The sequence below is a fragment of the Lontra canadensis genome, unplaced genomic scaffold (genome assembly GCF_010015895.1).
Source record: "Lontra canadensis isolate GAN:19392208 unplaced genomic scaffold, GSC_riverotter_1.0 scaffold21, whole genome shotgun sequence".
NCBI lineage: Eukaryota > Metazoa > Chordata > Mammalia > Carnivora > Mustelidae > Lontra > Lontra canadensis.
The window spans coordinates 16526553-16552537 of NW_022631015.1; the positions used below are offsets into that span (position 1 = coordinate 16526553).

Sequence of the window (25985 nt, forward strand, 5' to 3'; positions counted from 1 at the left end):
TACCTCAAACCCCAGACATATAAGGACTTGTCACTCCCACGATGCGGTCCACAGCTCATCCCTTTGTATTTTCTATTGCTCTAAAAATCACTGAGTCACCACAACAGTAATATTTTCCTATTCAACAGAAAGCCTTGATCTTTCAAAATTAGGATTTTGGACACAATTCCTTATGCCTTAATCATGTCCTAAATGAAGAGAACTTAATTCCATCAGTGGACTCTCAGTAAGTCAGGGGCTATTTGCACCAGATTTATGTCTCTGGGAAAAAAGGAGAATAAAAAGGATAACAGAAAACAGGCTCTTCTCTTCAATTCTAGCTTATTTTCCATTGAGTTCTTATGTTCACTCCAGGCAGATCAGAATCCTTAACTAAGAACCTATTTATTTTTCAGCAAGTGGGTAATACCTCTGCATTTAGAGACTAAGGTATGTGGACAGTTAGATCAGCTGCCTTCAAGTTCCCAGGTCTCCAATCCTTGAGAGTTATTTAAATACTGCCCCATAGGGGAGGGGGGCTGGGAGAGGGCGGTGGGGTTACAGACATTGGGGAGGGTATGTGCTAGGGTGAGTGCTGTGAAGTGTGTAAACCTGGTGATTCACAGACCTGTACCCCTGGGGCTAATAATACATTATATGTTTATAAAAAAAAATTAAAAAAAAAAAGACATAACAAAAAAATACTGTCCCATATATTTCTATATATTCATAAATTCTACATATTCATATATTTCTATATATATTTCTATACCACCATAACTCAGGAACTGTGTGTATATGTGGGTTCATGCTAAAAATCCCCTATGTCTTTTGGGGTGCCCCATATCAGTGTCCATCAGGTGCCCGACTTCAGACAGATGTCTTATTTCTCACTTAACAAAATAAGCCAGCATTTCCAAAAGTGTGGTCTGACGGAGAAAGATAAACACCATATGACTTTGCTTTATGTGGAATCATAAAAAGACAAACAAGCGAACAAAGAAAAAGCAGAAACAGACCCATAAGCACAGAGAGCAAACGGACGGTCGCCAGAGGGGAGGTTTCATTCTCAATGGCAACCAGACCGCACTACCCATCCTCTTACCTTTAACGGGCGCTGAGCTGGACACAAAGAGCAAAATCATGGGTACAGGCACCCAGATTCTAATGGGAGCTGTGCGTGAATGAATCAGGACTACGACTGTCTATTTATATGCTCTCCTACCTTCAAATAATAAACCAGAAGTTCGTTGAGAGCAGGGTCTGCGTTCAGGTTGACTAAGTAGCACTTGTCATCCCCGACCTTGATACCTGACGTCTCCAGGGAAATCCCCATACTTTCAAGCTGTCGTTGTCTCTCCTGGGCACAAAAACAGACAAAACCAGGGAACTCTATTTGTTGTTCTAGCCACAAGAGGTATCAATGGAAAGTTTCGGTCACCGTTTCTGGGGATGATGCCAAAGAAATGACACATTCCAACCACATTTACGGAATGTCTTAAGTGTGTGACATCATGAGTCAGGGTGCTATGGGGGTGCTATGGGGGAACCAGACACCACTGTGCCTATACGGGGTTTACAGTCTGGGGAGGGGATAAGACCACACACCTTAATCAGAAGAGGAAGGATGGAGAAGAACGCTGGAGAGGAACAACGTACTATAGGGCTTCCAAGGAAGGAGACAGTGGATGGGTTCAGGGACCAGAGAAGGCTTCAGAAAAGGACATATTTGAGATGTTTCTTGCAGTAGAAGAATTTTACAGGAAGAAAAGGGGCAGTAGTAAGGCAGGAGGAGGTTGTTCTAACGGAAGGCACAGGAAGGCGCAGGAGAAATTCTGGGCACACTGCAGGATTCCAGGTGCCGAGAACCCTACTCAATGTGGAAATGCCATGGAAGAAACGGGGATGGAAGAGCAGGTTGGTTCCTGACTGCAGAGGGCCTTGGATCCATCCATCCATCCATCCATCCACCCAGGAGATATTTAAGTCTTAGGTACTAACCTAGGACTAGAAATACAATAGTGGACAAAGTCCCTTCATTTGTGAAAACTTGTATTCTAGTGGAAAGAGGCAGACCATGAAAAACAGACAGGTAAAATACAGAATTTGCAGTGGTGATGAAGCACAGAGCAAGGGACAAGACACAGGGAGTCAGGTGTGTGTGTGTGTGTGTGTGTGTGTGTGTGTGCGTGAGTGAGTGCATGTGTGTGTATGTGAATGACACCTATGAGAAGGCTTGACTAGGTCCCGGTTCCTGCTTTCAAGCTCCCTCACCAGGACGGTCCAGTATGCCCCGGTGGTCCGTGAGATGAAAACAGTCACAAAAGGCATCGTGTAGATTCATGAAATGCACACACCAGCACAGCATTAGTCCTTGCCTTACAGCGGATCTCACGTGAAGTTCATGCAGCATTTTCTCACAAGCCCAAGGAATCAAATACAATGAAAAAAACGATGATGTGCTGTAAGTTATAAATTCTCTGCCAGTCAGGGATGTCGAATGCTGTGCCAGGTGATCCCAGAGCACGACACGGAAAAGCAGGACACAGGCACAGTGTTTCCTGCAGAGCACGTCTGCTCCAACTCAGTGCTCTCGGCACTTCTGGCAAACACGTGGCCCCAATGGCGGTTAATGAAAGATGACGAAGTCGGCCTCTAACCCCGACCTTCGCGGTCTCGTTTAGCAGAAAGAGGTCCTTACGTGACTTTTTGAGGATGATGAGTGGCTACACAGAAAAGACGGCAAATGAAAAAAAAAAGTCACAAGGTTTTAGGCCTGAATTATCAAGCTACCTGTGCGATTTCTTCTGTTTTCCTCAGCTTCTCTTCCCAAGTCACTGTTAGCTCTTTGATCAGCTTTTCAGACTCCTCGAGCTTCTCTTTCAGTTCAGGGGCCTTCATAGCCTTGGAAGGAAGCCAGAGATAGCTGATTTTCTAATTTTTCCCACCATTATTTACAAAACAATCCCTTCTAAGTGGCTATCCACAGTCCACTGGAAGCAACTAAGTCATACATACGGCATCAGGGTGGGCTTTAGATCTTTACGAATTAAAAGAAGTGTAGGAATAAAGGACAGCTACTCTTTAAAGGAGAAAATGAAACCAGTGCCCTGAATTAAACTGATACAGATCGTTACAGAGTAATTTTATCCACCATACTTAAATTTCACATTTAAAGATCTTTTTTTTTTTTTTTCTTCTTAAAGTAGGCTCCATGCCCAACATGGGGCTTGAACTCACAACCATGGGATTAAGAATCGCCTGATCTACCAACGAAGCCAGCCAGGCGCCCTTCATATCTGAAGACCTAAAAGATGCTAACATTCGTTGTCAACATAGAAACATAGGGAAAAAGAGGAACTGCAAGACAGAGGTCAACACACACCACCAATAAACACATCCCAGAGAGAACCTACCAGGAAAGGTGAAGAAGAATTCTTCTCATTCATTTTAAAATTTGCCTCTGAATCACTTAAAACTATTTCTCTTATTGGTGGTAATACACTTTGCGTAGTCATCACTCCCCTGAAAACAGGACTTCTGGGCAAAAGGGGAGCAATTTCCCTCTGAGGTAGCTCAGTGAGAATAACTAAGGGTCTGGGCACAGATATGTACATGCTGCTCAAACACTTCGGGGCCTGTACTTGCCAACAACACGCTTCCACACCCTACAGCAAGAGGAGCCTCTGCAAAGCATAAGCCCATGAACAGCAAAGACGGCAGACTCGGACAAGGAATCCAAGTGACGATGACGTGTACGGTCCCTGCGGTTTCAGAGTCTCACAGTGCTAACCATGGCTGAGAGTGACATTCAGTCCTGGGGACAAGGAGACACCCAGGAGAGCTCTATCTCGGTGAACCTTCTGCGGCCCCTCTTCCAGGATATGGTTCTAGCCGTCCGGCCTAGATTACTGGTCACGGTGGAAAAGCAGATTCAGAGACAAGAGGAAAGAAGTAGCTCATTCACCTCTGCACGAATTTTAGAACCGCCACACCTGCCTCCCAGGATCATGACTCTCTTCAAAGTTTATCAGTGTTTTGATTTTTCAGGTGTTTCGCTACTGTTCTTGGCGTCCCTAAAAGATGACGCTCGATGTACTGAGTGATTGTGATCATGACAGTAACGGAAACTAGCAACATTTGCTGAGCCCTCACAAAGCTGCCAGGCACCATGCTAAGTGCCCTCCAGTATCAGTGCTGCCCTAGGGGTTAGGGATGAACACAATCGATAAGACAAGGCTTCCGACACTTCAGAAGCCAACAGCTGGAACGGCTACAGTACAACTCCACCATCACCCACGAACAGACCGTTCAGATCCCTGGCTCTGACTCCTTTCTGCCCGTTTATCTCAATCTCTTACTATTTTCTTGACTAGATACAGTGACAGATAGATAGGAAGCCTGGTACAAAGTGCTCAAAAAATAGTATCTATCACCCTTTCCTCCCACAGCTTAATACTGTCCTGACCAAAGAGAGTTCTAAGCAGGTGGTATGAAGGAATGTGACCTCAGCAGCTCTAGGTACGCACCCAAATGAGGCATGGGCCAGCACGTGACGTAAGCCCAGGCACCTGGCCTTCTTTTCAGTCCTATTAAAGAGAGTGCCTTAGCCAGCAGCTTGCTACAAGCAAGTGACTTAGAAGAGCGTGTGTTTATTCAAGCTGGGTAAAGCCAAGGAAACACCGTAACCATGAGAAATGACCCATTTTGTTTCCTGCCAGGAGCTGATACACATTTAAAAAAAAAAAAAAAGGAGAAAAGGAGATTTCTGAATTGTTCCTAACATTTATCTGTCTTCCCTGACTTGAGGAAGAGATGATATATAACCAACTAATCTGAAAATTATAAGGCCTATGGGTGCATAATTTACACTGTTAATAAAAACAGGGACGCCTGGGTGGCTCAGTTTGTTAAGCCACTGCCTTCGGCTCAGGCATTGATCCTGGAGTTCTGGGATCGAGTCCCATATCGGGCTCCCAGCTCCTTGGGGAGTCTGCTTCTCCCTCTGACCTTCTCCCCTCTCATGCTTTCTCTCTCTCTCTCTCTCAAACAAATAAATAAAATCTTAAAAAAATAAAAATAATAAAAACAACACATCTGGGGCACCTGGGTGGCTCGGTCAGTTAAGCATCTGACTCTTGATTTCGGCTCAGGTCATGATCTCAGGGTCCTGGGACTGAGCCCCCGCGTCAGGCTCCACGCTCAGCAGGGAGTCTGCTTGAGATTCTCTCTCTCCCTCTGCCTAGGCCCCTCCCCCCACTCTCACTCTTTCTCTAAAATGAATAAGCAAATCTTTAAAAAATAAAATAAAATAAAAATGACATAATTGGTCTTTCCGGTTTCACGCTGGGTGAGATCTGCAGCCAATGGCCGACTGGTCGACTGAAGCCAACAGCGAGCCAGCAGCAGCCCCGACTGATTCGTCTGCTCCCTCAGCAGCCGGCTGAGCTCCTGGGACAGAAGCCTGGTATGACTCACGCTGTCCGCACTGCGCTTAGCATGCAGAAGCAGCCAATCAACACAGAGATGCTGAATGGCATGGAGATGACCCAAACCCACAGGCCAAGGACACCCTTCCCTGCTCCAGAACCACCAGCCAGGGACGCGCGGAGACGGGGAGCCCCGGGCTGGTCTTACCTCGGCCTGTGAGAGCTGCTCCTTCAGCTTCTCTACTTCCTCGCGCAGCTCCCGGATGACCTTGGCATTGGGGTCCTCGTTCACGACGGCATGGTTAACGATCCTTTTGGCTCGATCTGCGTATCGTAAGGTGGAGAGTGTCTCTTCGTAGTTGTCTGCTGCTGGGCTGATGGTGGCTATCATAGAGGTCTGGCTGTTGCCTCCCAAATTGTCCTGCAAAATATTTCCAGTAGCATCTTAGGAAGCGAGCCCCATTCTGTGCACAACACGCAGGATGAAAGCTGAAAACACGTGTGAGTTATGACATTCTCTGTGAGCAAAGAGATGTGTTGTGGAAATGGGTTTGTATTTCACAAATAATTTTATGCTAAGGTGTGGTTTCTCAATAGTCACAACAACAGTGCCTGTCAAGCAGCAGCACTATGCTGGGGTAAGGAGGGCAAGAGAGGCGCATTTTCACTCTGCATTCCCGGGAATGAGGAGTAAGGCGTTGTGGGGGGCGGCTGCGTGTTTGGCTAGCTCTGCACACACCTTTCCGCTGCAGGCTCTGAAACCGGCAAGTTTTCGTTGGAAAGGAACGCTGCAACAATGAATTACCTTAAGAAGCCAAGTGAGGACTGAATCTCGGTAAGGCACAAACTTGTTTTTACCCTTGCCAGCCGCCTGGTCAGCCAGCGAGGATATAACCAACCCCAAGGTTGTAAGGGATCTGCCGAAAGAAAAAATATTTTTTAATTAACTTTATAGAATATTTACATTGTTTCCATAAAATAATAATCATTTCAGGGAATAAGTATAAAATATGCAGAACAAGGCCCTCAAGTTGATACAATCAAGTGTATGTTAATTTGTCAAGAAGCTGAGACAGAGAAACAAAAAAGTAACTCCATTCATTTAAAAGAATGAATTTAAAATCCCTGTACACAAGACCTATGACACAGACATTTCAGTACCTGGAAACACACGTTTAATAATCACTCCAGAGACTTCTAATGGACTCCGAATATTACTTTGGTATTCTGAACCATTTATTCTTTGGGGCTAATCTGGACCATCTGGGCCTCTCATTTTGTGGTCCATTGTAACCACGTAATTTGAAGAGAACTTTTCTCTGCAAGTTACAAGGTATATTCTGCTCATCTGCTAAAGCTGGCAAGCTTATTTCACAATTCAGTGTGGAGTTTGTACAACTGCACAGAACAAAGACCCACCCAAGCAGAGGACAGCATATGGCTACTCTTTCAACACCTGCTACACAAAGCAGCACTGGGATCCCCTGAGAGCTGCTTAGAAACACAGACTCTTGGAAGCCTCCCCACGCCTACAGAGTCAGAACCAGTTAAAGATATTTCCAGGTGATTCACAGGCACATTAAATTTTAAGAAGCCCCGGTTGAACAATGCCCAAAGTGACACATGGATTTAGCTACCTAGGCCCATGATTCTCAGAACGTGGTGCTGGGACCAGGAGCACCAGCAAGACTTGGGACCTTGTTACAAATGCACATTCTCAGGCCCCACCACACCCCAGACCTACTGACTCAGACACTTATAGTGGGACCTACCACTCAGTGCTTTAACCAGCCCTCCAGGTCATTCTGGTGCAGGCTGGAGCCTGAGAACCACTGGCTGAAGCTCATGAGTGTTCCCTGGTTCTTAATACATGTTTTCTGCACCAGACAAAAGAGCACCACGGAAACAAGAGATTTGTGAAACTGAGGGATGAAGGACACCCTTCTGGGTCACGGCTGAGTGCCAAGTGCACTTTCAATAGGAAAGCAGAGTTTAGCATGAAAGACTAGTTCTCTTTTTAATGTTAACAATAGACTTCCATGAAATGAGTTGAAAGAAAGCATGTTTCTCACAAAACATAATCTTAAAGGTGAGTCATTTGAAAAATCACTGAAATACAAAGGCAAAATCAAGGGGTAGAAAACGAGCCAGAATTTTAAATGACAGCCACTCCTGCAAAGTGACATAAATATGTACAATACAACTGACAGATTCACAAGTTAAATCCACCCCCAAAGGAAATGAAAACATTTGCCCACACAAAACCGTGTACATGAATTTTCATAGCAGTGTTAGTCACAACAGCCAGAATGTAGAAACCACCCAAGTGTCTGTCCATCAAATGATGAAGGGACAAATAAAATGTGGTATGTCCTCACAATGGAATATGATTCAGCCACAAGAGAGGATTCTGATAGAACCTACAACATGAATAAACCCTGAAAAATTCTGGTAAGTGAAAGAAGCCAAACACCAAAGGCCAATGTCCTGGGTTGAAGAGTGTCTGCCCAAAATTCATGTTCACCAGAACCTCAGATGTATTCTTATTTGAAAACAGGGTCCCTGCAGATGTAATTAGTTAAGATGAGATCATACTGGCTGAAAGAGGGCTGTAATCTACTGACTGGTGCCTTATAAGAAGGCCACGTGAAGAAGACATCCAGGCAACAGGGGAGAGGCCATGTAAAGAGAGGCAGAGATGGGAGCAATGCATCTACAAACCAAGGAAGGTCAAGGAGCTTTAGCAACCACTAGAAGGTAGGAGAGAGGCATGAAATGGATTTTCCCTCTGAGCCGCAAGAAGGAACAAACCTGGCCAACCCCTTGATTTTGGATTTGTGGCTTCCAGAACTTTCTATTGTTGTAAGCCACCCAGTTTGTGGTGATCTGTTATCATACTGGGAAACTAATACAGCCACCTTTTGATGCCATTTATACAAAACACCCAGAAGAGCTGAAATCTGTAGAGATGAAGGTAATGGTTGTCCAGGGCTGGGGGTGGTATGATTGGGGAATGACATGGACACAAGCTTACTTTGGGGATGATGAAAATGTTTTCAGATTAGATTGTGGCAATGGTTATACACTCCGAACATAATAAAGCTGCTAAACTGTACATTTTAAAATGGTAAAGGATGTGTATGTGAACTATTTCTCATTATAGTTATTTTAAAAAAATTCAAGTTCAATCACTCCATCAGTCCTCCCGAAGGTAAAAAATTTAAGAAAGAAAATGGCAAAAATAAATTATTCAGACTACATCAAAATGAAAAGTTTCTGCACGAAGAAGGAAATAGTCAACCAAACTAAAAGGCAACCTACTGAATATAAGAAAATAGTTGCAAATGACATATCCAATAAGGAGCCAAAACAACACCCAAAGACAAATAATCCAACTAAAAATGGACAGAAGACATGAAAAGACATTTCTCTGAAGACACACAGATGGCCAACAGACACATGAAAAGATGCTCAGCATCAGTCATCTTCAAGGAAATGCAAATCAAAACTAGAATGAGGTATCACCTCACACCTGTCAGAATGGCTAAAAGTCAAGAAACAAGCATTGGTGAGGATGTGGAGAAAAAGGAAGCCTCTCACACAGTTGGTGGGAATGCAAGCTGGTGCAACCACTGTGGAAAACAGAAGGGAGGTTCCTCAAAAACTTAAAAATAGAATTATCCTACTACCCAGTAATTACCCTAATGGATATTTACCCTCAAAATCCACATGCACCCCCATGTTTATCACAATATTACTTATAATAGCCTAATTATGGAAGTAGCCCAATTTATCCAGCCCATTTATCCAGATAAATGGATACATTATTATTTTAGCTCTTTTTTAGTGATCTTTGTCTAAGGTTCTAAGTGCAGTAGTTATTAAACTTTGCTAGAGTTACCTAAATGTGTATTTCTCTATCTCTTTCTACTTAAGGTTTTGATTGCTTTGAGAGCGGAGACCATTCTAGATTGTACCATTATTACTGTGCCTGGCTTACAGAAAGCAGTCAGTCAGTATCTGCTGAGTAAAACTGAGTCTAGAGTACACTGAAGAACAGAACATGGGTCTCCTCCTAAAAGGGACTGATTCGATGCTGGCTTTGGTACTCTCTATGGATGTTTGAGAGAAAAAGGGAAATGGTATCCCCTCTGCCTTTTTTACTTGCTAACAGAACCCTGACTTTGCTGGGAGGCTTATGCTGGGCTAAAAACTCCACTTTGCAGAGTCCTCTGCAGCTCTGCGAAGCCATGAAACACGGCTCTCTGGCCGACGAGATGCAGGGTGACATTACTGGGTGGGGCTTCCAAGAAAGCTATTGTTTTGGTAGAAAAGGTACATACTCCGTAGACATAAGCCAGAAGCCAGTGATCCTTTGCCCTTCCTTTCCCTCTGTAGTGTGGAACACAGATAAGGCCACAGTGCCTGGAATGATAGAGTCATCTTGAGGTCATGAGGATGACGTGAACACACACTAAGGTTTATTGAGCTGGGTGCCTGACAGCATTTTTGAGGTGCTGTACCAGCCCTTGGGCTTCTTGTGAGGAAAAGAAATCCATCATTTTGGTCACTACAGCTGTCGCTTACAGAAAAATGCAATCCTTTGCTTTTAAAGAAAGTTGAAAGATGATGAAGTTAGTGGACTTGAGTTAGTACTTTTCCCCGGTAAGTCTCCACTCTTAACAGTAAAGGGAAAATGCAAAGAATATGTGTGGCAAACCAGGGGCAAGGACAGTCCCATCCTGTGGCAGGAGAGGAAGGAAAGCCGTGGTCCTGCAGAAGAGACCTCGTCCCACTCCCCACCGATTTCCAGTGGCCGATGTGAGTCAGTCAAGTCCAATAAAGTGCAAAGTGTAACAAGTACCATTCCCAGTCTCATTTCCGTTTCAAGTGCCATGGTGAAATCAAGCATATACAAACATTTCAAAAAATGAGTTCTCGGGGTGCCTGGTGGCTCCATGGGTTGGGCTTCTGCCTTTGGCTCGGGTCATGATCTCAGGGTCCTGGGATGGAGCCCCGCATCGGGCTCTCTGCTCAGCGGGGAGCCTGCTTCTCCCTCTCTCTCTCTGCCTACCTCTCTGCCTGCTTGTGATCTTTCTCTGTCACATAAATAAATAAAATATTTTAAAAAATGAGTTCTCTTGAATATTTATTGTGCAGATTTTAGTAGATGTAATACCTAGAATTCTGTCATCAAATAAGTTCAAGGAGTAAGTTCAAGTTACATGGGATTCATGAGTCTCCAAAGGGAGGCTTTTTTAAGCAGCTTTGCTCAAAATTATTTGTCTAAGGGTCTTTTTCCTCCCAGAGCCACTTGAGGAACTAAGATTTCCCAAAAATACTTTGAGAAACCCTGAAGTCACAATGCCACGTGCCCCAAAACACGTGACCACTGCCTCCCAAGGAGATTTTTGCTGTCCTTTGTGTGTCTCTCATGTTAAATGCAAAGATGTTTATTCAGATTTTTTCCCCACATATGTGGGCCCTGCAATGGGTAAGTGGTACATTGATAAGGACCCCTACCAGCCCTTGAATAATGGACAGAATCGGGCCATTTTTACTCTCCCCAGGTACAAGTTCACGTTTGGTTATGCAGGCAATATCCATTTAAGTGAGATTTTCGAGAAAAAATGATTAAGAGTCCGAAGTACTCGAGAAGAGAAAAAGGAAGAATGAGACACATGACACATTAGAGATACTATTCTTATACTTTACTGCATTGTTACATAAGTTATTGGACAGAATCCTAAGAAGAACATATATTTGCATCCGTAGAACAAATGTGGAATAGAACCCCTTCGGGGAAATGTTTAATATACATTTTATAATCAGCCACAGTGATTGAAATGGAACTGAGGCCAGGAATGATACTCATCAGAGGAGCACTGTTTGCACTTAATAACTGGCCATTACTGAGAATGACAGAACCATTTTCAGTGACATTCCCAGGGGTTTCAGCGAGTGTCCCATGATGTGAACGAGCGCTCTGAGAAGCGAGCCCGCTGGCCTCCAGCCGCAGGGACAGACTTCCTCACTCCATCCTCAACAGACAGGTGGAGCGACAGACGGAGTTTTCGGATGTGTTCCCCTGCGAGGATGGTCTACAGACCTACTCCTCCCGCTCCTGGAACAGGCTATGGCAGGTGCAGCCACGCAGCGCCTTAGCTCTCCAAATAAAGGAATGATGTGTGCTTTAACGCTCTTAAGAGCTTAAGGAGAGACGAAGCTCCTCAGTCCGGAGCCCATTAAGCAGACACTAATGTCTGTGTGAAGTCCCTGACCCGTCTGCGTAAGAGGATTACTATGTTCCATCAAGAGAAGCCCAAACAGGAGGCCGACACAAAGTGTAGGACACATGTCAGAGATTTCTTTAATTTTAGCACTCAAAGGGGCACTGATTTTAAGGCTTAAAAAGCCATTTGTGGTGCCATCAGGCAGCCCCTTTCAATTTACTATTTATTTTGCTTGGTTAGTACACACTGACACAGAGCTCACTACATGCTGTGCACTTACTAATAGTAACTAATTTAATGCCTATAGTCGCCTTGCTCACAGGGCTGTTTCCTCAGCCATGTTTTACAGCTGACAAAACAGAGGCACCCGGAGGTCACGCAGCTAGTTTCTGTAACGAAGAAATTCCAGTGTCTCCTCTGGGAAGCCCTCCCTGAGCCTTCCAGCTGCGCAGTCCCCGTGTTCCCACCGCCCCCCTCTGGGCAAGCTTTCATGGCGCTTAATGTAGTCATACTCCCCTCAATCCTTCCCCACTGGGTCAGGCCCTTCCACTTACTCCTCCCCGCGCTCTTATGCACATCTAGTGCTCAACACACATCGGCTACACGGATCAAAGACGGGCAGGTGCGCGCCTCTCGCCTGAAATCCTTGGGGCCACCTGGGTGTGGAAATGCGGAATATTTTGAATTTCAGGAAGTGCAGTGCATGCATTATACATGACCATGGGCAGATCCGGGACAACAGCCCGTAATAACATCCATTTGCATTTCTACAGCTAAACTTACAAATGGCCATGCTACTCGAGTAAATAGAAACTATAAACACAGACAAAGACTAGAGACAGCCTCACGAGAGTTCAGGGGAGGCTCTACCAACATGTAAGCTGTGAAGAAAAAAAAAAGAAAAGCGCTTGGTTTTCAGGGCGTTCTGGATTTTGGAATGGCCAGTAAGGGACAGAGGGCCAATTTCCATGAAGGTCTCCCAGACAGCTCTGCAGACGTCAGGGAACCATGTAACGGCCAGAAGTCCTGTTCATGCAGTTGCTACGTCCCCATGACCACAGTGAGAACCTGGAGGACCGGCTGGAGACCTGGGTCCAGAGTGGGCTCCTGGGGATAGGCACCTGCCAAGGGAGACCAGAGAGGTGTGTGGGGTGAAGAAAACAGCCCTGAACTAAGGCACAGTGGAAAAGGACCTGGGGCATCTCCATTCCCTTGGAGCCAGTTTTTTTTTTTTTTTTTTTTTTTTGGGAAAAGCACAAGGCCAACTCAGCAAACATCCAAAGGCTGGTAAAGGTGTCATACGAACAACAGTTCCATGCTTCAGTGTTGGCTGATGTTTCAGCCTTGTCTGGTCGAAGAAAAAAAATCCTCCTTCCTTTCATTTTTTCAAGTGAAGTGACCTCCTGTTGTCCTAAACTATGTGCTCCTTCAAGGGCAGCCATCAGGCTGTGAGAAGTAACCCTAACACGAAGCTATCACAGCTATTATAGCTCTGGAAGGCTGGGAGTCCAGTACTTGTCTCACTGGGCCACAAGGGTGTCCGCAGGGCTGCGCTCCTTTTAGAAGCCCTAGGAGATGGGACTGTTGCCTCGCCTGTTCCAGCTCCTACAAGCTGCCTGTGTTCCTTGGCTCGTGGTCCCTTCCTTCACTGTCAAACACGAAATGGAAGGTGAAGGCTTCTTCACCCCACATCACTCTGACCAGCGCTGGCCCTCCTGCCTCCCTCCTTCACTTTTCAGGAGGTTTGTTCTTATAGCAGGCTCACCCGGATCATTTCCTCTTCTCAGAACCTTAATTCATCACATCTGCCAAGTTCTCTGTCTTGCGTGGTCACATATGCACAAGTTTTGGGAATTAGGATCGGGGCATATGGGCGGGTGGTGGGGAGGCAGTAGTGTCTACAAGAATATATGAATTTCTCTTGCATCCCTAGCACTGACTGCAGTGCCAAACACACAGCACATAATAAATGTCAGCTCAGCCTTTATTCATATTACTTGAATGTCTTCAAGCATTAGTTCCCTCATCTATAAACAGAGATAAAAATACCTACTAGGAGCCTCACATGAAACAGAGCATATGAAAGCGCTCGGATAACTATAAAGAACCCCCACAATGAAGATCAGCTCGCACTGACTAGTAGCAGGAAATCCAGATCTATTTGTGAAAAACCCAGTGTATAAATAAGGAAAGAAAGCAGGAGGCTAAGAGCATTCCACTCAATTCAGTAGGGCATTATGGAAGAGAGTGTGTTGCCGGGGATGTAAATCACGTTATTACGTGGCCTGGAGGCACTCCCGTTGGGGACCATATGTAATTCAGCGCCCAAACTAAAGAGGGCGCTACTAACGCGACTCCTTGACCAAAGACTGAAGTAGAAAGAACTCTTGCAGGCAAATGGAACACATGGTCACCGCAGGTACTCCATGGGGCTCTGGAGCCAGACTGCCTGCAGCCAAATCCAGACCCACACTTAGAGCTCTGACACTTGGGGCACATTATTTAATCCCTCTCTGTCCTGGTCTCCTCTTCTGTAAAACAGGGATAACAGACTCCCCCCGCGCCCCCCCAAGGCTGGTGTGCCGATCAGATGAGTGATTACATATGCACCATTCAGAACCTCGCCCGATCACACTAAGAGGTCAGCAGAAGTTAGCGAGCATTACACATCACAGCCAGCCATGCCCGACATTCTCACAAATTCTCGGCACAGAACTTCTAGTGTTTTCCCACAAGTCCGGCCTGAAGGCAAAGGGCTAGTGTGGCTGAGCACCAGTAAACAAATCTCCCGGATGGGTGACGATCTGTCCGTTGATACCTGCTCCCTCATACCCCACTTCTGCTTTCCCATCCCCGCCCTCGAGCCCACTGTGGAACGCCGAGCTGCGGTGCCAGCCTGGGCTCCTACAGTGCTTGGTCATGAAATATGGCCAAACCCTTTGTTATGAGAGCAGGAGACAGGATGACCGCAAGATTAACTCCCTAAAGCAGCAGTCTCTTCGGTGAGTGCTGCTCTGTCCAGCTGATAGAGGGGGTGATATTTGCCTTCTAATTTTAAACTTCAGCACACTAAAATTATAATGTGCTCATGTCATTTTAAAGGGCAAGCTGCACAAACGGGTTCCTGCATAGACTGCTTCTTGTCACCTTCTGTCCTAAACGAAACCCAAGTTATTATGTCTCGAGAGAGAGATGCTACAAATACGAACCCAACTACTTTCTGCTGAACTTGGAATAATGATGATGATTACGCTATTTGTACAGATTATAAAAATATTAGCTACAGCAAACAGTATTGATTCAGTGCACACAAGACGGGCCAGGCACTGCTCAAAGTGCGTCCCGGGCATGTATGCTCTAGCGAGTCTATGAAGTAGGGACTGCTAGGATCCCCATTTACAGATGAGAAGAAGAAAGCACAGAGAGGTGAAGGGAAGGATGAAACTCCGGCAGTCTGACTGGAGTGCACACTCTTAAATGCAAACTCTGCTCCCTCTTAAGCGGGAAAGCAAACACCCCTCTTGCCCGGCAGGAGCCATCCTGGGGTGCCGCATTATGGAAAAGAACAAGCCCTCCACTTGTCTGTGCCGAACACCTGCATCATCTCCTTTGTCTGCCTGGAGAACTCCTACACACCCCGCACCACCCTGATCTCTTCCAGCCCCTAGGACAGCTCAGGGCACACCGCAGGCTCCCAAGGCAAACCCTGAGATTTCAGCGTGGCAGCTGTGGGACGACTTGTTACGTTTTGTCAGGCGCTGACGTTGAAGCAGTATCAGCTGCACAAAGGGATTCAAAGCAGGTTTTCTTTTCAGAGGCAGCTTCTCGGGTTCATCTAAGATATGATTTGATGGACAAGGCTGTGATTGGCCTTTACCTAAGAGCACATTAGACACGATGATGACATGCACAGGGCTGCAACGTGTAGCTTCACACAAATAAGCCTCATGCATTTCAGGAGAGTCAGGGCTGTTGGTTTTCTTCAACTCTGTTTACTAAAGCTACACAGACTCGGAACCACCTGCCACCAGACCATCCATTCCCTTCTGGCACCCCAAGCCCTGCCCCCCACCCCGGACACAGCCGGACACCTGGGAAGCTGGGTGTGAGGCTGCTGTGGGACCCCAAGTCCCACCGGCCACCTTACTTGTTAATGTTGCTGCCTTCTTTGAGTCGCTCTCCTGCGGCTCCTGTTTTGGACACTCTCTCGCTACCTGCCAGGTCCACCAGGCTGACTTTACTGACCTTCTCTCCCGAGTTCTGGTTGCAGGAAACAAGAGAGAAACAACACACGTGAGGGCAAACGCACACATCTACGCTGACGTCTACACCGTAACTGAGGACAGCTAAGTAGCCCTGCCCCCACAATAGGGCAGGGGTGGAGCCATGGGGACTCCCAATGTCATGGTCAATTTTATTTTTTTTTAAGTTTTTACTTTTTTAAAAGTTTCATTCATTCAAGTCATCTCTGTACCCAATGTAGGGCTCAAACTCACAAAGTCACATGCTTGTCTGCACCTGAGCCAGCCAGATGCCCATCACAGCCAATTTTGAACTGCTGAAGGAATACAGTGTTTGCATGTCGCTGGGGAGCATGTGTTCTCAGCTTTCCGGGATCTGGTCAGGAAGCCAGAGATTTTCTGTGCCTTTGAGGAAACAAATGAGGATTCCTGCATATTTAGGTCAAAATCCTCTTCTTTTGAAAAAGTGTTCTTTAGGCTAAGTGTTGTGGTTTTCTCTCTAATAGCCCTTAATGGCTATGAGGTAGACTCAGTCATTTTTAGGGGAATTTCAGGATGAAAGGATACATATTAAAAACTGTATGGTGACATCACTGCTGTTCCATGGAGTTTACACAAGAAACGCAATTTTTTTAAAGTTATATATAAAGGAAGACCTCATAAGTGGAACAAGTTAAGTAAAGTAGCTTATCTAGTAAGCAGCAAAGCCAGCATGAAATTCCCAGCCACAGAATCCAACCACGAAGCCCTCCAGCCCTGCGGGACGTGTGAGTTCTTTTCCTGCCCCCGGAGGCTGTCCCCGGGCTCTTACCCCAGACTGCAGGTCATAAAGTGTCTGTGTGATTATGATGTTGAACACAGCATGGGAGCGGCTGCTTTCCTCATTCATGTTGGTCGCAGCGACCGTCCGAGACTTATTTCCCTCAGACATCAATGACTCAATATCCTAGAGGCGAGGCAGAAGGAACACATTAGAAGCGCAAACACAGGAACACAGTCCTGCCCGTGGGTGCAGGGGGTAATGACCTCCCAGGGAGGACCTGGCACTGCCCTTCCATAAGGACCGCCTCCCCGACTGTCTTCCACGGGGCAAGGGCTGAGCCTCTACCTCTCACCACCTTCTAGAATAGGAAATGTTCCCCCCATTCTGGCCACCCCACAATTGTCCCCTTTCTCTGTTTAGCACCTCTTTTTTCCCTTTGCAACTTCCTAGGGGGGAAAAGAGCTAATGTTCATGGAGCACTCCAGACACTCAGTCACACTAGTGACTTTATGTGACTAACTCTCCTCTGCAGAGCCACGGACGGCTTGTTGACGTGCCCTCTCGGCCGACACCATGGCCCTCCAGCGACAAGGAAGGCTTATTCATCTTCAAATGCCTGGAACCCACGGGCTCTTACACAATGTTAGACACGTGAACTTTGTAAAACAAACATTCCCCTAATGTTAGCCACAGAACATGGACGTTCACGGAGCTCAAGTAACTTTACCCACATCTAGCAAGAGACAGGGCAGGGGTGGCTCTTACTAGTAAGTGACAGGGTGAGAGGAACAGGGAGCTGACCACACAGAGCTGTGAGCCACACACCCGATTCAGCACCTTGACCCTGAGAGGTTTCCCTTCATTTCAGAATCTGGGTGCTTTTCAAGTGATGGCTGCACTCTGTTTCTCATCTGCGCGATACTAAAAATGTCTTCATCTAAATGGCTGGGGAGAGTTAGCTCACAGATTAACTTTCATCAGTCTGAGGGGATGGTGGGATGGCCAAAAGCCCGGGACGGCATGACAGGCAGAGGATGCCTTCGCGCACTCTTGGGTGGGGATTTTCCAGCAACAGAGAGCGGCTGTTTTAGGGGTTTCCGAAGCAGTGATGGTAGAAGGAAGGCTAAGACATCAAGTTGGGATGTAAGAGGGCGTACAAGTCAAGGAGCTGGAGAAGGAGATGGGTCAGTCAATGGGGAGAGGAGCGATTCAGAAAAATAGAACCAGAAGACTGAAGGGTAATGGAAATGAGCACAGGAGACCCTGTCAGCAGGAAGGGAATGAATGATTGCCCAGCTCTGCTTGTGTGTGTCCAGGTTGCTCTAGAAGGACACCACTGACAACCTTGAGGAGCAGAGTTTCAACAAGGTGGCGTGAAAGAAAATATTTGCAATTCACACTGCCGAGCCTCTCGGCCACACTGTTGCTCCTTCACAACAAAGCAGGTCGAAGCCCTTTCTTTCTCTGTGGGGTGTGTTGCTACTGGGTTTCCAAGACCATGCATGGTACCAATGTGCTAGAAAGCACTCACATGAAAATACGCTCAACATTACCTACACGTTTCGATTTATTGCCAGTTTTTAATTGACACTTACCTCAAAACTAGTGACAGCCAGTTGGGATAAACCATCTACATACGGTCCCAAAACTTTATGCTCTCGAACTTTAAGAGACTGTCTATTCCTTTGGGAGGAAGGAAAAAGGTATGAGTGAATCAGACCAAACTGAAAAGCTTTTTTCTTTCTTTTTAGGTACTCAGAAAGTCGGGTTGCAATTTTTTTAATGATCAAAAACTATTCTAAAAGCTACTTTATTTGGATTAGGAAAACAGCATTCCTTATGAGGAATGTCTTTTATACTCTGATTTCTATTTAAAGTAACTTACTATTTAAAAAATTCTATCTCTACTCCCAAACTAAACAGCCAGCACACAGAATTCGCGTGTAGGCTCACTAGGCTTGCTTTAGTTGAAGAACTTCAGTTTTTACATTGGAGGGGAAAAAAAGGGGAAAGAAAGGAAGGAAGGAAGGAAGGAAGGCAGGCAGGCAGGCAGGCAGGAAGGAAGGAAAGAACATGCAGAATTGAATTTAACCTTAAGACGATTTCATATATAAGCACACTCCCAGTTTCAGCAAATCATGTCTTAAAGTTTTGATCAAGCAGTGGACAATATTAAAGTGTTTTAATTTGCTTTTTTAAGACTGAATGGATTTATGCTGCTTCTATGCTGACAACTTTATACAGAAAGTGAGCAGAACAGTTGTATGCAGTTACTGCTATTTTGGCTCTGCGAATGAAGACTTTAAGACTTGTTGAATTTCTGAATGACAGACCTGGTTTAAAACTTATCAATAGGGACGCCTGGGTGGCTCAGTTGGTTAAGCAGCTGCCTTCGGCTCAGGTCATGATCCCAGCGTCCTGGGATCGAGTCCCACATCGGGCTCCTTGCTCGGCGGGGAGCCTGCTTCTTCCTCTGCCTCTGCCTGCCATTCTGTCTGCCTGTGCTCGCTCGCTCTCTCTCCCTCCCTCTCTCTCTCTGACAAATAAATAAAATCTTAAAAAAAAAATTATTAATAGATAACTGAGACTAAAAGAAAACTAACAGACTAAAAGAAAACTAATAGAAAACTGAGACTCTGTATTACATCTGTCACCTTTTCCACTGCATCGGCTGTTAATCACCTTTTAAATCAAGTATCAATGTCTGGCGTCACTCGAGTGTGGACAAAGGGAACTCGGAAGCACTGAGCTCTTCCCAAAGTTGTGGCACTGCTCCTAAGAACTTTTCAGTTATCCCACTTAAATCTCATAGAAACCTACAAAGTAGGTTTTCCTGCCTTTATGGATGAAGAATTCAATATGACAATGAGCAATTTGTGTACTCTAAACGGGGGCAGATCAAGTGCCCATCTTCAAGAGAGCTAGCAGGGTGCACATGGGTCTGAGACTCCACTCACTCGGCAGGCACAACCAGAGACTCCTGCATACTATTCTGGAGCCAGAGAAAGTTAACCCAGCACAGTGTCAGGTGCTTGTGATGCTGTCTAACACAGGGCATTCCTGTACGCTGCGGGGGGCGGGGGGGCTGTGAACTGGTACGAGTCCTTTGGAAGACAGTTTGGCAGGACCTCCTAAAGCCAAAGACTCAGTACCTTGTTGCCCACAGATGTACTCCCTAGGAACTCCTACATTTGCACATGCAGAGAACTGTGCAAGAATGCTCAGGGCAGCACCGTAGCCGTAGAAAGCGGAAACCGCACAAGTGACAGGAGACGAGATAGATGAGGGTAAGAACATACAACAAAGCTGCAAACAGCAGTAAAAATGAATGCATTGTTACTTCACACATCAGGACGAATGAATCGTCAAGAGGAAAACAGTAAGTCAACAAAGGACTTATATACTATGATGTCCCTCACACAAAATTTAGAACTGTGCAAAATTCTGTGTAAGCTCTAAGGAGGATGAAGATAATGAGAAACATAAAACTCATCATTGTGGTTACCTTGGGGAGGGGTAGGGAATGGAATGGAATCCGAGAGAATCAGACAGGGCTTCAAAAATACTGGACATGTTCCATTTATTAAGCCAAATGGTAGGACCATTTTATTATTCTTTGTATCTTACATGTATTATAAATATTCTTTCATAGGCAAATAGTTAATAACTTTAAAGTCAATGTAAGCATTTCCCCCTGATTGGTTCATTTCCTTGTCTCTGACAATTCTGATCTTATGATGATACCCTTGACTACACAGGTGCTAAAAGTGTTTAAAAATAATTCAGCATGCTGAACTGTATTTTGAGAACGACCTCAACACACACATCCCTCCACAGACTGCAAACACAGGATCACAATGCACCAAAGTACTAACAATGGTTACTTTTGAGTACTGGGATTATTGGTTATTTTTATTTCTTCTTACACGACGCCTATCCTCTAAATTTTCTCTATGTATTATTTGGAAATCAGCAAAAAAATTTTCAATTAAAAAATAAGTAAATGGCCTTCTCCCTCTATGAATCAAATTCATCTGGTTTTTATCACCTAGTTTTTAAAAAACACCCATGCCTGGGATTCCCCTTGGGTCCACTGAATCATGGTTTCTATGGGTGGGGCTCAGGCCAGTGTATCCTTCAAAAGCCCCCAGCGTGATTCAAGTGCACAGCCCAGGAAGAGGATGCTTTTCCAGGCTCGGTTCTTTTAACCCTTCTAGTTCTCACCTCTGATTTACAGCTGCTGCCTTCCAATATGAATCGGAGGACGACTGCGTCCTTCTTAACTCGATTTTTATGAACAAGCCACGGTACCAAAAATAACACCGATAGTAAAAAAATCTTTTTAAATGGCATATGTAAGCAACTTTATTCATGAATATAGGGTAAACTACAGGTCTTGGGTATACCAGCAGGCTCTGAGAAGCAGAAGACTTCTCAGTGAATGAACTGAAACCACGGTAGTAACTGAATAAATATATTCACTTGCAGTTTTCATATAAGGATTATTTATAATTATTACTCCCATGACAAGCTTAATTTCAACCACTAACTTACCCTTTGGGGTCTAAAAGATCCCGAACTTTCTCATTATAAATTTCCATATAGGACACTTCGACTTTAAAGGTCTGTGACTCATTTTGCTCTAGAGAGATCCTTTTAAATAACGCACAGCAGAGCCTTGGAATGAGGCCCAGCTGCTCAGCACTGCCCATCATGGAGAAGGATTTTCCTGAACCTGCAGAAGGCCAAGCAGAAAGGAAGGAGGACAACAGAGGGAGTGAAACATAATGCTTCCACATGACGAGGTCTCTACACTTATCCGCCAGGGTCACAGAGCAGAAGCAGCCAACTCAGCCCTCAAGCCCATGCCCCCGGACAGCAGGGCTGCCGTTCCTTCTGTAACGTTCATGGCCTCCAGCTCGACGGAGGGATGCCTACTAATAGAACAACTATGAACACAGACTCGTGAGAAGAGTGTATAGTGAATGTTAACTATACATTGTCGAGTAACATGGACAGTACTCAACCCCCCAAATATTTAATGTTTGTGGAAATGCTTTGATACGTATTCTGTTGTCTGAGTCTCACAGCTGTCCTGTGATGGGACAACGGGCAGTACTGGTGGGACTTATTCGAACTTTCTTGCTGAAGCTGTGGTTAAGAGCTGAGCCCCCAGGGAGCTTCTGCTCTGCATGTTCCCAGCACATGCCCCACAGTCCCGTTTTGATAATCCACCAGCACGCCTGTGTCCCAGGGTCGGTCCACTGCATGGGAGGATACCAAGAGCCGTTCTATGGCTTTTTACTATAACCTTTAATACTGAGAAACTGGTAATTATTTTTCTAGTTCAAATACAGGTTAAAACTGTAATTTAGGAAAATGACACTTAATAGTCTGAAACTAGCTTTGCTCAATTACTCAATTATCAAAATCGTTGAGCCTTCAAAAAGAGGGTTACTTTTGATCATCTAATTCAGTGAAACCCACAAGGTCAGAAGCATGTTTCTGTCACTTCCCAGTGTTTTCTATTTCTAGACTTTAAGAAATGCACATTTAATGTCATTGACTGTAAACAAAAGCAGCCACTTACCTGTCTGTCCATATGCAAATATACAAGCATTATACCCCTGAAAGGCTTTTTCAAGAATTCCTTCCCCAAGGCACTTGAAAACCACTTCTTGACCTAAAAACCAAACAAAAAATAAAAAACTACCAAAGAAAAGAAAGATTTTTCTCGACATATTTGTATTAATAACTGAGTCCCAGTTAGTAACAATATTCTTTCAATCCAAAGATGTTAGAGGTGTACTGTGTGCCTACTATGCGTAGGGCTACGTGTTCAGAGCTCAGTTCCCAGATCAGGTCACGATTCCACCCATTCTCTCCCTCTCAGACACTTCTCTAGGCATTAAAGTTTCCTTTCCATCATCAGGGGGCCACAGAGAAGAATTGTTTAAATTCTGTTTAGTTCTCATGAGCTGGTATTAAAATATCATTAAGCATAAATGGTCTTATCTCCCCATCTGCATTCTGAGCTTGCAACACGCAGGAACGTTGTCGGACACGTCTTGGGTACGTGTAAGCACCTAGCACAATGCTCAGTGAAGGCCAAGGGTTGAGAAACCGTTCGCCGCTGGCGGAGGTGATGTGTGTAGAGCACAGGCACCTCCCCGCTGTGTTCCCAGGCCGGGTTCGAGGACAAGTTCTCCTCCGTGAACCTGTCTACAGCTCACTGAGGTTCTGGAATGATGCACCATACAGTCCATAGCATCAGGCTGAAGAAGAAAGCTGTGAAAATCTTTTTTTTTTTTCTTCTTTTTAAAGTAGGCTCCACATCCAATGCAGGGCCCGAACCCACCACTCTGAGACCAAGACCTGAGCTGAGATCAGGAGTCGGACATCCAACAGACAGAGCCACCCAGGCACCCCAGGTGTGAAAATCTTTTTAAACAGTTAAGGTGGCATTTACTACCCTTTGAAATTCCTGACTTTCTCACATTCACTCCCCATCATTAAGAGAATTAAAATGATATTCTCCTTCCTCTGTGCTCTCATAGTCCCAAACCTTCACAATTACAGTATTTGCCAAAACTACTGGTTTTGGTTCCTCTTCCCTCCCTGGAATGAGAACCCCCGATTAATGTCAGAGACTATAATCTGTTTATCTTTGTAATCCCCAGGCCTAGCACAGATGCTTGATAAACGTTGGGGAAAAAAACAAAAAAACAAAAAAACAAAACCCAAATCGACTGGACCTTTTTTTTTTAAATCTTACATGACAATTCCATTTACATTTGGAAATAACGCAACACAACGTAAGCTCTCAGGTGCACCGTTTCCTCTGTGCAAAGCAGGATCTGATTTTAGCAGCCCCTTGTTACACAGGGACATGTGGCTGCACAATGGGGCCCTTAAAAATGTGTAAATATGAAACAAGCAGCATTTTCAACCGTTAGGCTGGCAAAACGTAACATTTTGGCAACAATATCACTGGACTGAAGAAATGCAGGTATTTTTGTAATCTGCTGGGAGAATAAATAATACAGCCATTTGAAAACCTTTACAGCACGTAGAAGCGAGCGACCATGCCTCTACTGGGAGCCAGAATGAGGCACCCAACCCTCCAGACACTTCCACAAGGGACACCTCTACAGGATGCCCCCCGCAGCATTACTCTGATTCGCTAAACCAGAACCAAGTTAAATGCCCACTGGTGAGGGAGGAGAGAAGGAAAATGGGGACTACTTCGTATGCAAGAATATTACACAGCAGGGGCACCTGGGTGGCTCAGTGGGTTAAGCCACTGCCTTCGGCTCAGGTCATGATCTCAGGGTCCTGGGATCGAGTCCCGCATCAGGCTCTCTGCCTAGCAGGGAGCCTGCTTCCCTCTCTCTCTCTGCCTGCCTCTCCATCTACTTGTGATCTCTCTCTGTCAAATAAATAAATAAAATCTTAAAAAAAAAAAAAGAATATTACACACCACGTTTAAAAAAAAAATTCCAATGCACTTGTGTGTGTAGACAAGGCTAGAATTCGAAAACGTTCCTGAGTTTAACAAAAATCATGTTCCAAAAGACATACACATAGCGTATTTGGTATACACTGTGTCGAACACTGTGAGAGAAAGACCCATCGATGAGCACGGACGTTAAGAAGAATGAACTGGATGAAACAGTAACAGGTTCATATAACCTTACTGCTCTAATTCTGACTTTTAACATCTAGCACAGAGCCTGGCACCTAAGAGGTGTTCAAAACACGTTGGCATAATATGTGAATTTTTTAAAAGGGTGTAACCACTCCGAGACGCTCAGGGCTGTTGTGAAGACTGGCTGAAGAGACATGTGCACACATACACTCCGGGAAGAACAGGGAACGTCAAAATTATTACCCACCACATCAACACTCTGTTCTCGTCCGTTCTCTCAAAGGGTCTTCCCTATTCCACCTGTACTCCCCCAAGGCCCATGCTGAAAGGCAGCCTTAAATCTGGAGCAGAGCCCGCAGCGTAGACTTCAGGGAGCTAAACTCGGCCCGTGCTCAGGTTTGTGAGAGCCGACCGTGGTCCTCGGCCAGACCCGAGTGCCACCCGCGGGCTCTCTCGGCACAAGCAGACGCACAGAGCCTTCTTGTTGGATGTTCCACCCTGGCTAACCAGCCCCTCAGGAAGCGGGGAGGGTGGGGACAAGACGTGTTACAACTCAGCCAGGTCAAACATCCTGCCCGTAATTCATGATTTCAACTCATATTTAGTAACTTGAAAAAAAGCAAGCACTTGAGTTGACTGAAGGACTCAAGTGCCGGGAGCACTGTGGACAGAGCTCGACCACGGCCCCACAAGGGCCTGTGGCCACTTAGGAATCTCTCTCTTCCTCTGTTAGGTGGTGAGATGCAGTATTTCTAGCTTTGGCTCCTGAGGCTGAGTAGGATGGAAGTATGGGGAATTATTTTCTCCATATTCTTTTATTTTTTTAAAAGATTCTTTTGAGAGAGAGAGAAAGTGGGTGAGGGAAGGTGCAGAGGGAGAAAATCTCGAAGCAGACTCCCTGCTAAGCATGGCGCCCAGTGCAAGGCTTGATCTCTGGCCTCTGCGATCATGATGTGAGCCAAAACCAGGACTCAGATGCTCAACCAACTGAGCCACCTAGAATCTCCTCCAGTTCTTTTAAAGGAAAGTCACAATGTTTCTTTTTCCTTGGTACAAATCGTTTTTTTATTTTTTTTATTTTTTATTTTTTTTTTTTAAAGATTTTATTTATTTGACACAGAGAGATCACAAGAGGGCGGAGAGGCAAGTAGAGAGAGAGAGAGAGGAGGAAGCAGGCTCCCTGCAGAGCAGAGAGCCGGATGTGGGACTCGATCCCAGGACCCTGAGATCATGACCTGAGCTGAAGGCAGAGGCTTAACCACTGAGCCACCCAGGTGCCCCCAAATTGTTTTTTTAAACTAAAGACCATTAAATCCAAGATCAAAAAAACTAAGAATGAGTGCTACAGAGCTAGACAGGTTTATGACACTGTCAAGTGAAAAAAACCACAAAACCTTCCAGGATAGGATATATATATACTAAAATTGCACAAAAAATAAACCAAGTGATTAAAGAATTCTCCAGAATATAAAAATATAAGAATAAATTGGTTTTGCCTATGTCTAAATTATTATAAATACTAAAGATGATATGAATTAACCTTTTATTTTTTTTTGAGATTTATTTGAGAGTGAGCAAGAGAGTGCGAGCAGGGGTGGGCTACAGAGGGGCAGAGGAAAAGGGAGAAGCAGACTCCCCTCTCAGCAGGAAGCCTGACACGCGGCTCGATCCCAGGACCCTGAGACCATGACC

The 25985-nt window shown here is 45.2% G+C and overlaps 1 protein-coding gene across 3 annotated transcripts in view; it reads right to left on the reverse strand.

The window, feature by feature from the left end:
• Positions 1 to 25985, reverse strand: part of KIF13A (kinesin family member 13A) — a 197838-nt gene that overhangs the window by 57501 nt on the left and 114352 nt on the right. For all 3 annotated transcript variants that reach the window (XM_032861617.1, XM_032861618.1, XM_032861616.1), the window contains exons 4-12: positions 22236 to 22328; positions 21200 to 21380; positions 18241 to 18328; positions 16694 to 16828; positions 15789 to 15901; positions 6214 to 6325; positions 5617 to 5829; positions 2773 to 2883; positions 1205 to 1339 (exon numbers count right to left, since the gene is read on the reverse strand). In XM_032861617.1, coding sequence (XP_032717508.1) covers positions 1205 to 1339; positions 2773 to 2883; positions 5617 to 5829; positions 6214 to 6325; positions 15789 to 15901; positions 16694 to 16828; positions 18241 to 18328; positions 21200 to 21380; positions 22236 to 22328 — 1181 coding nt within the window. The remainder of the gene's footprint in view (positions 1 to 1204; positions 1340 to 2772; positions 2884 to 5616; positions 5830 to 6213; positions 6326 to 15788; positions 15902 to 16693; positions 16829 to 18240; positions 18329 to 21199; positions 21381 to 22235; positions 22329 to 25985) is intronic.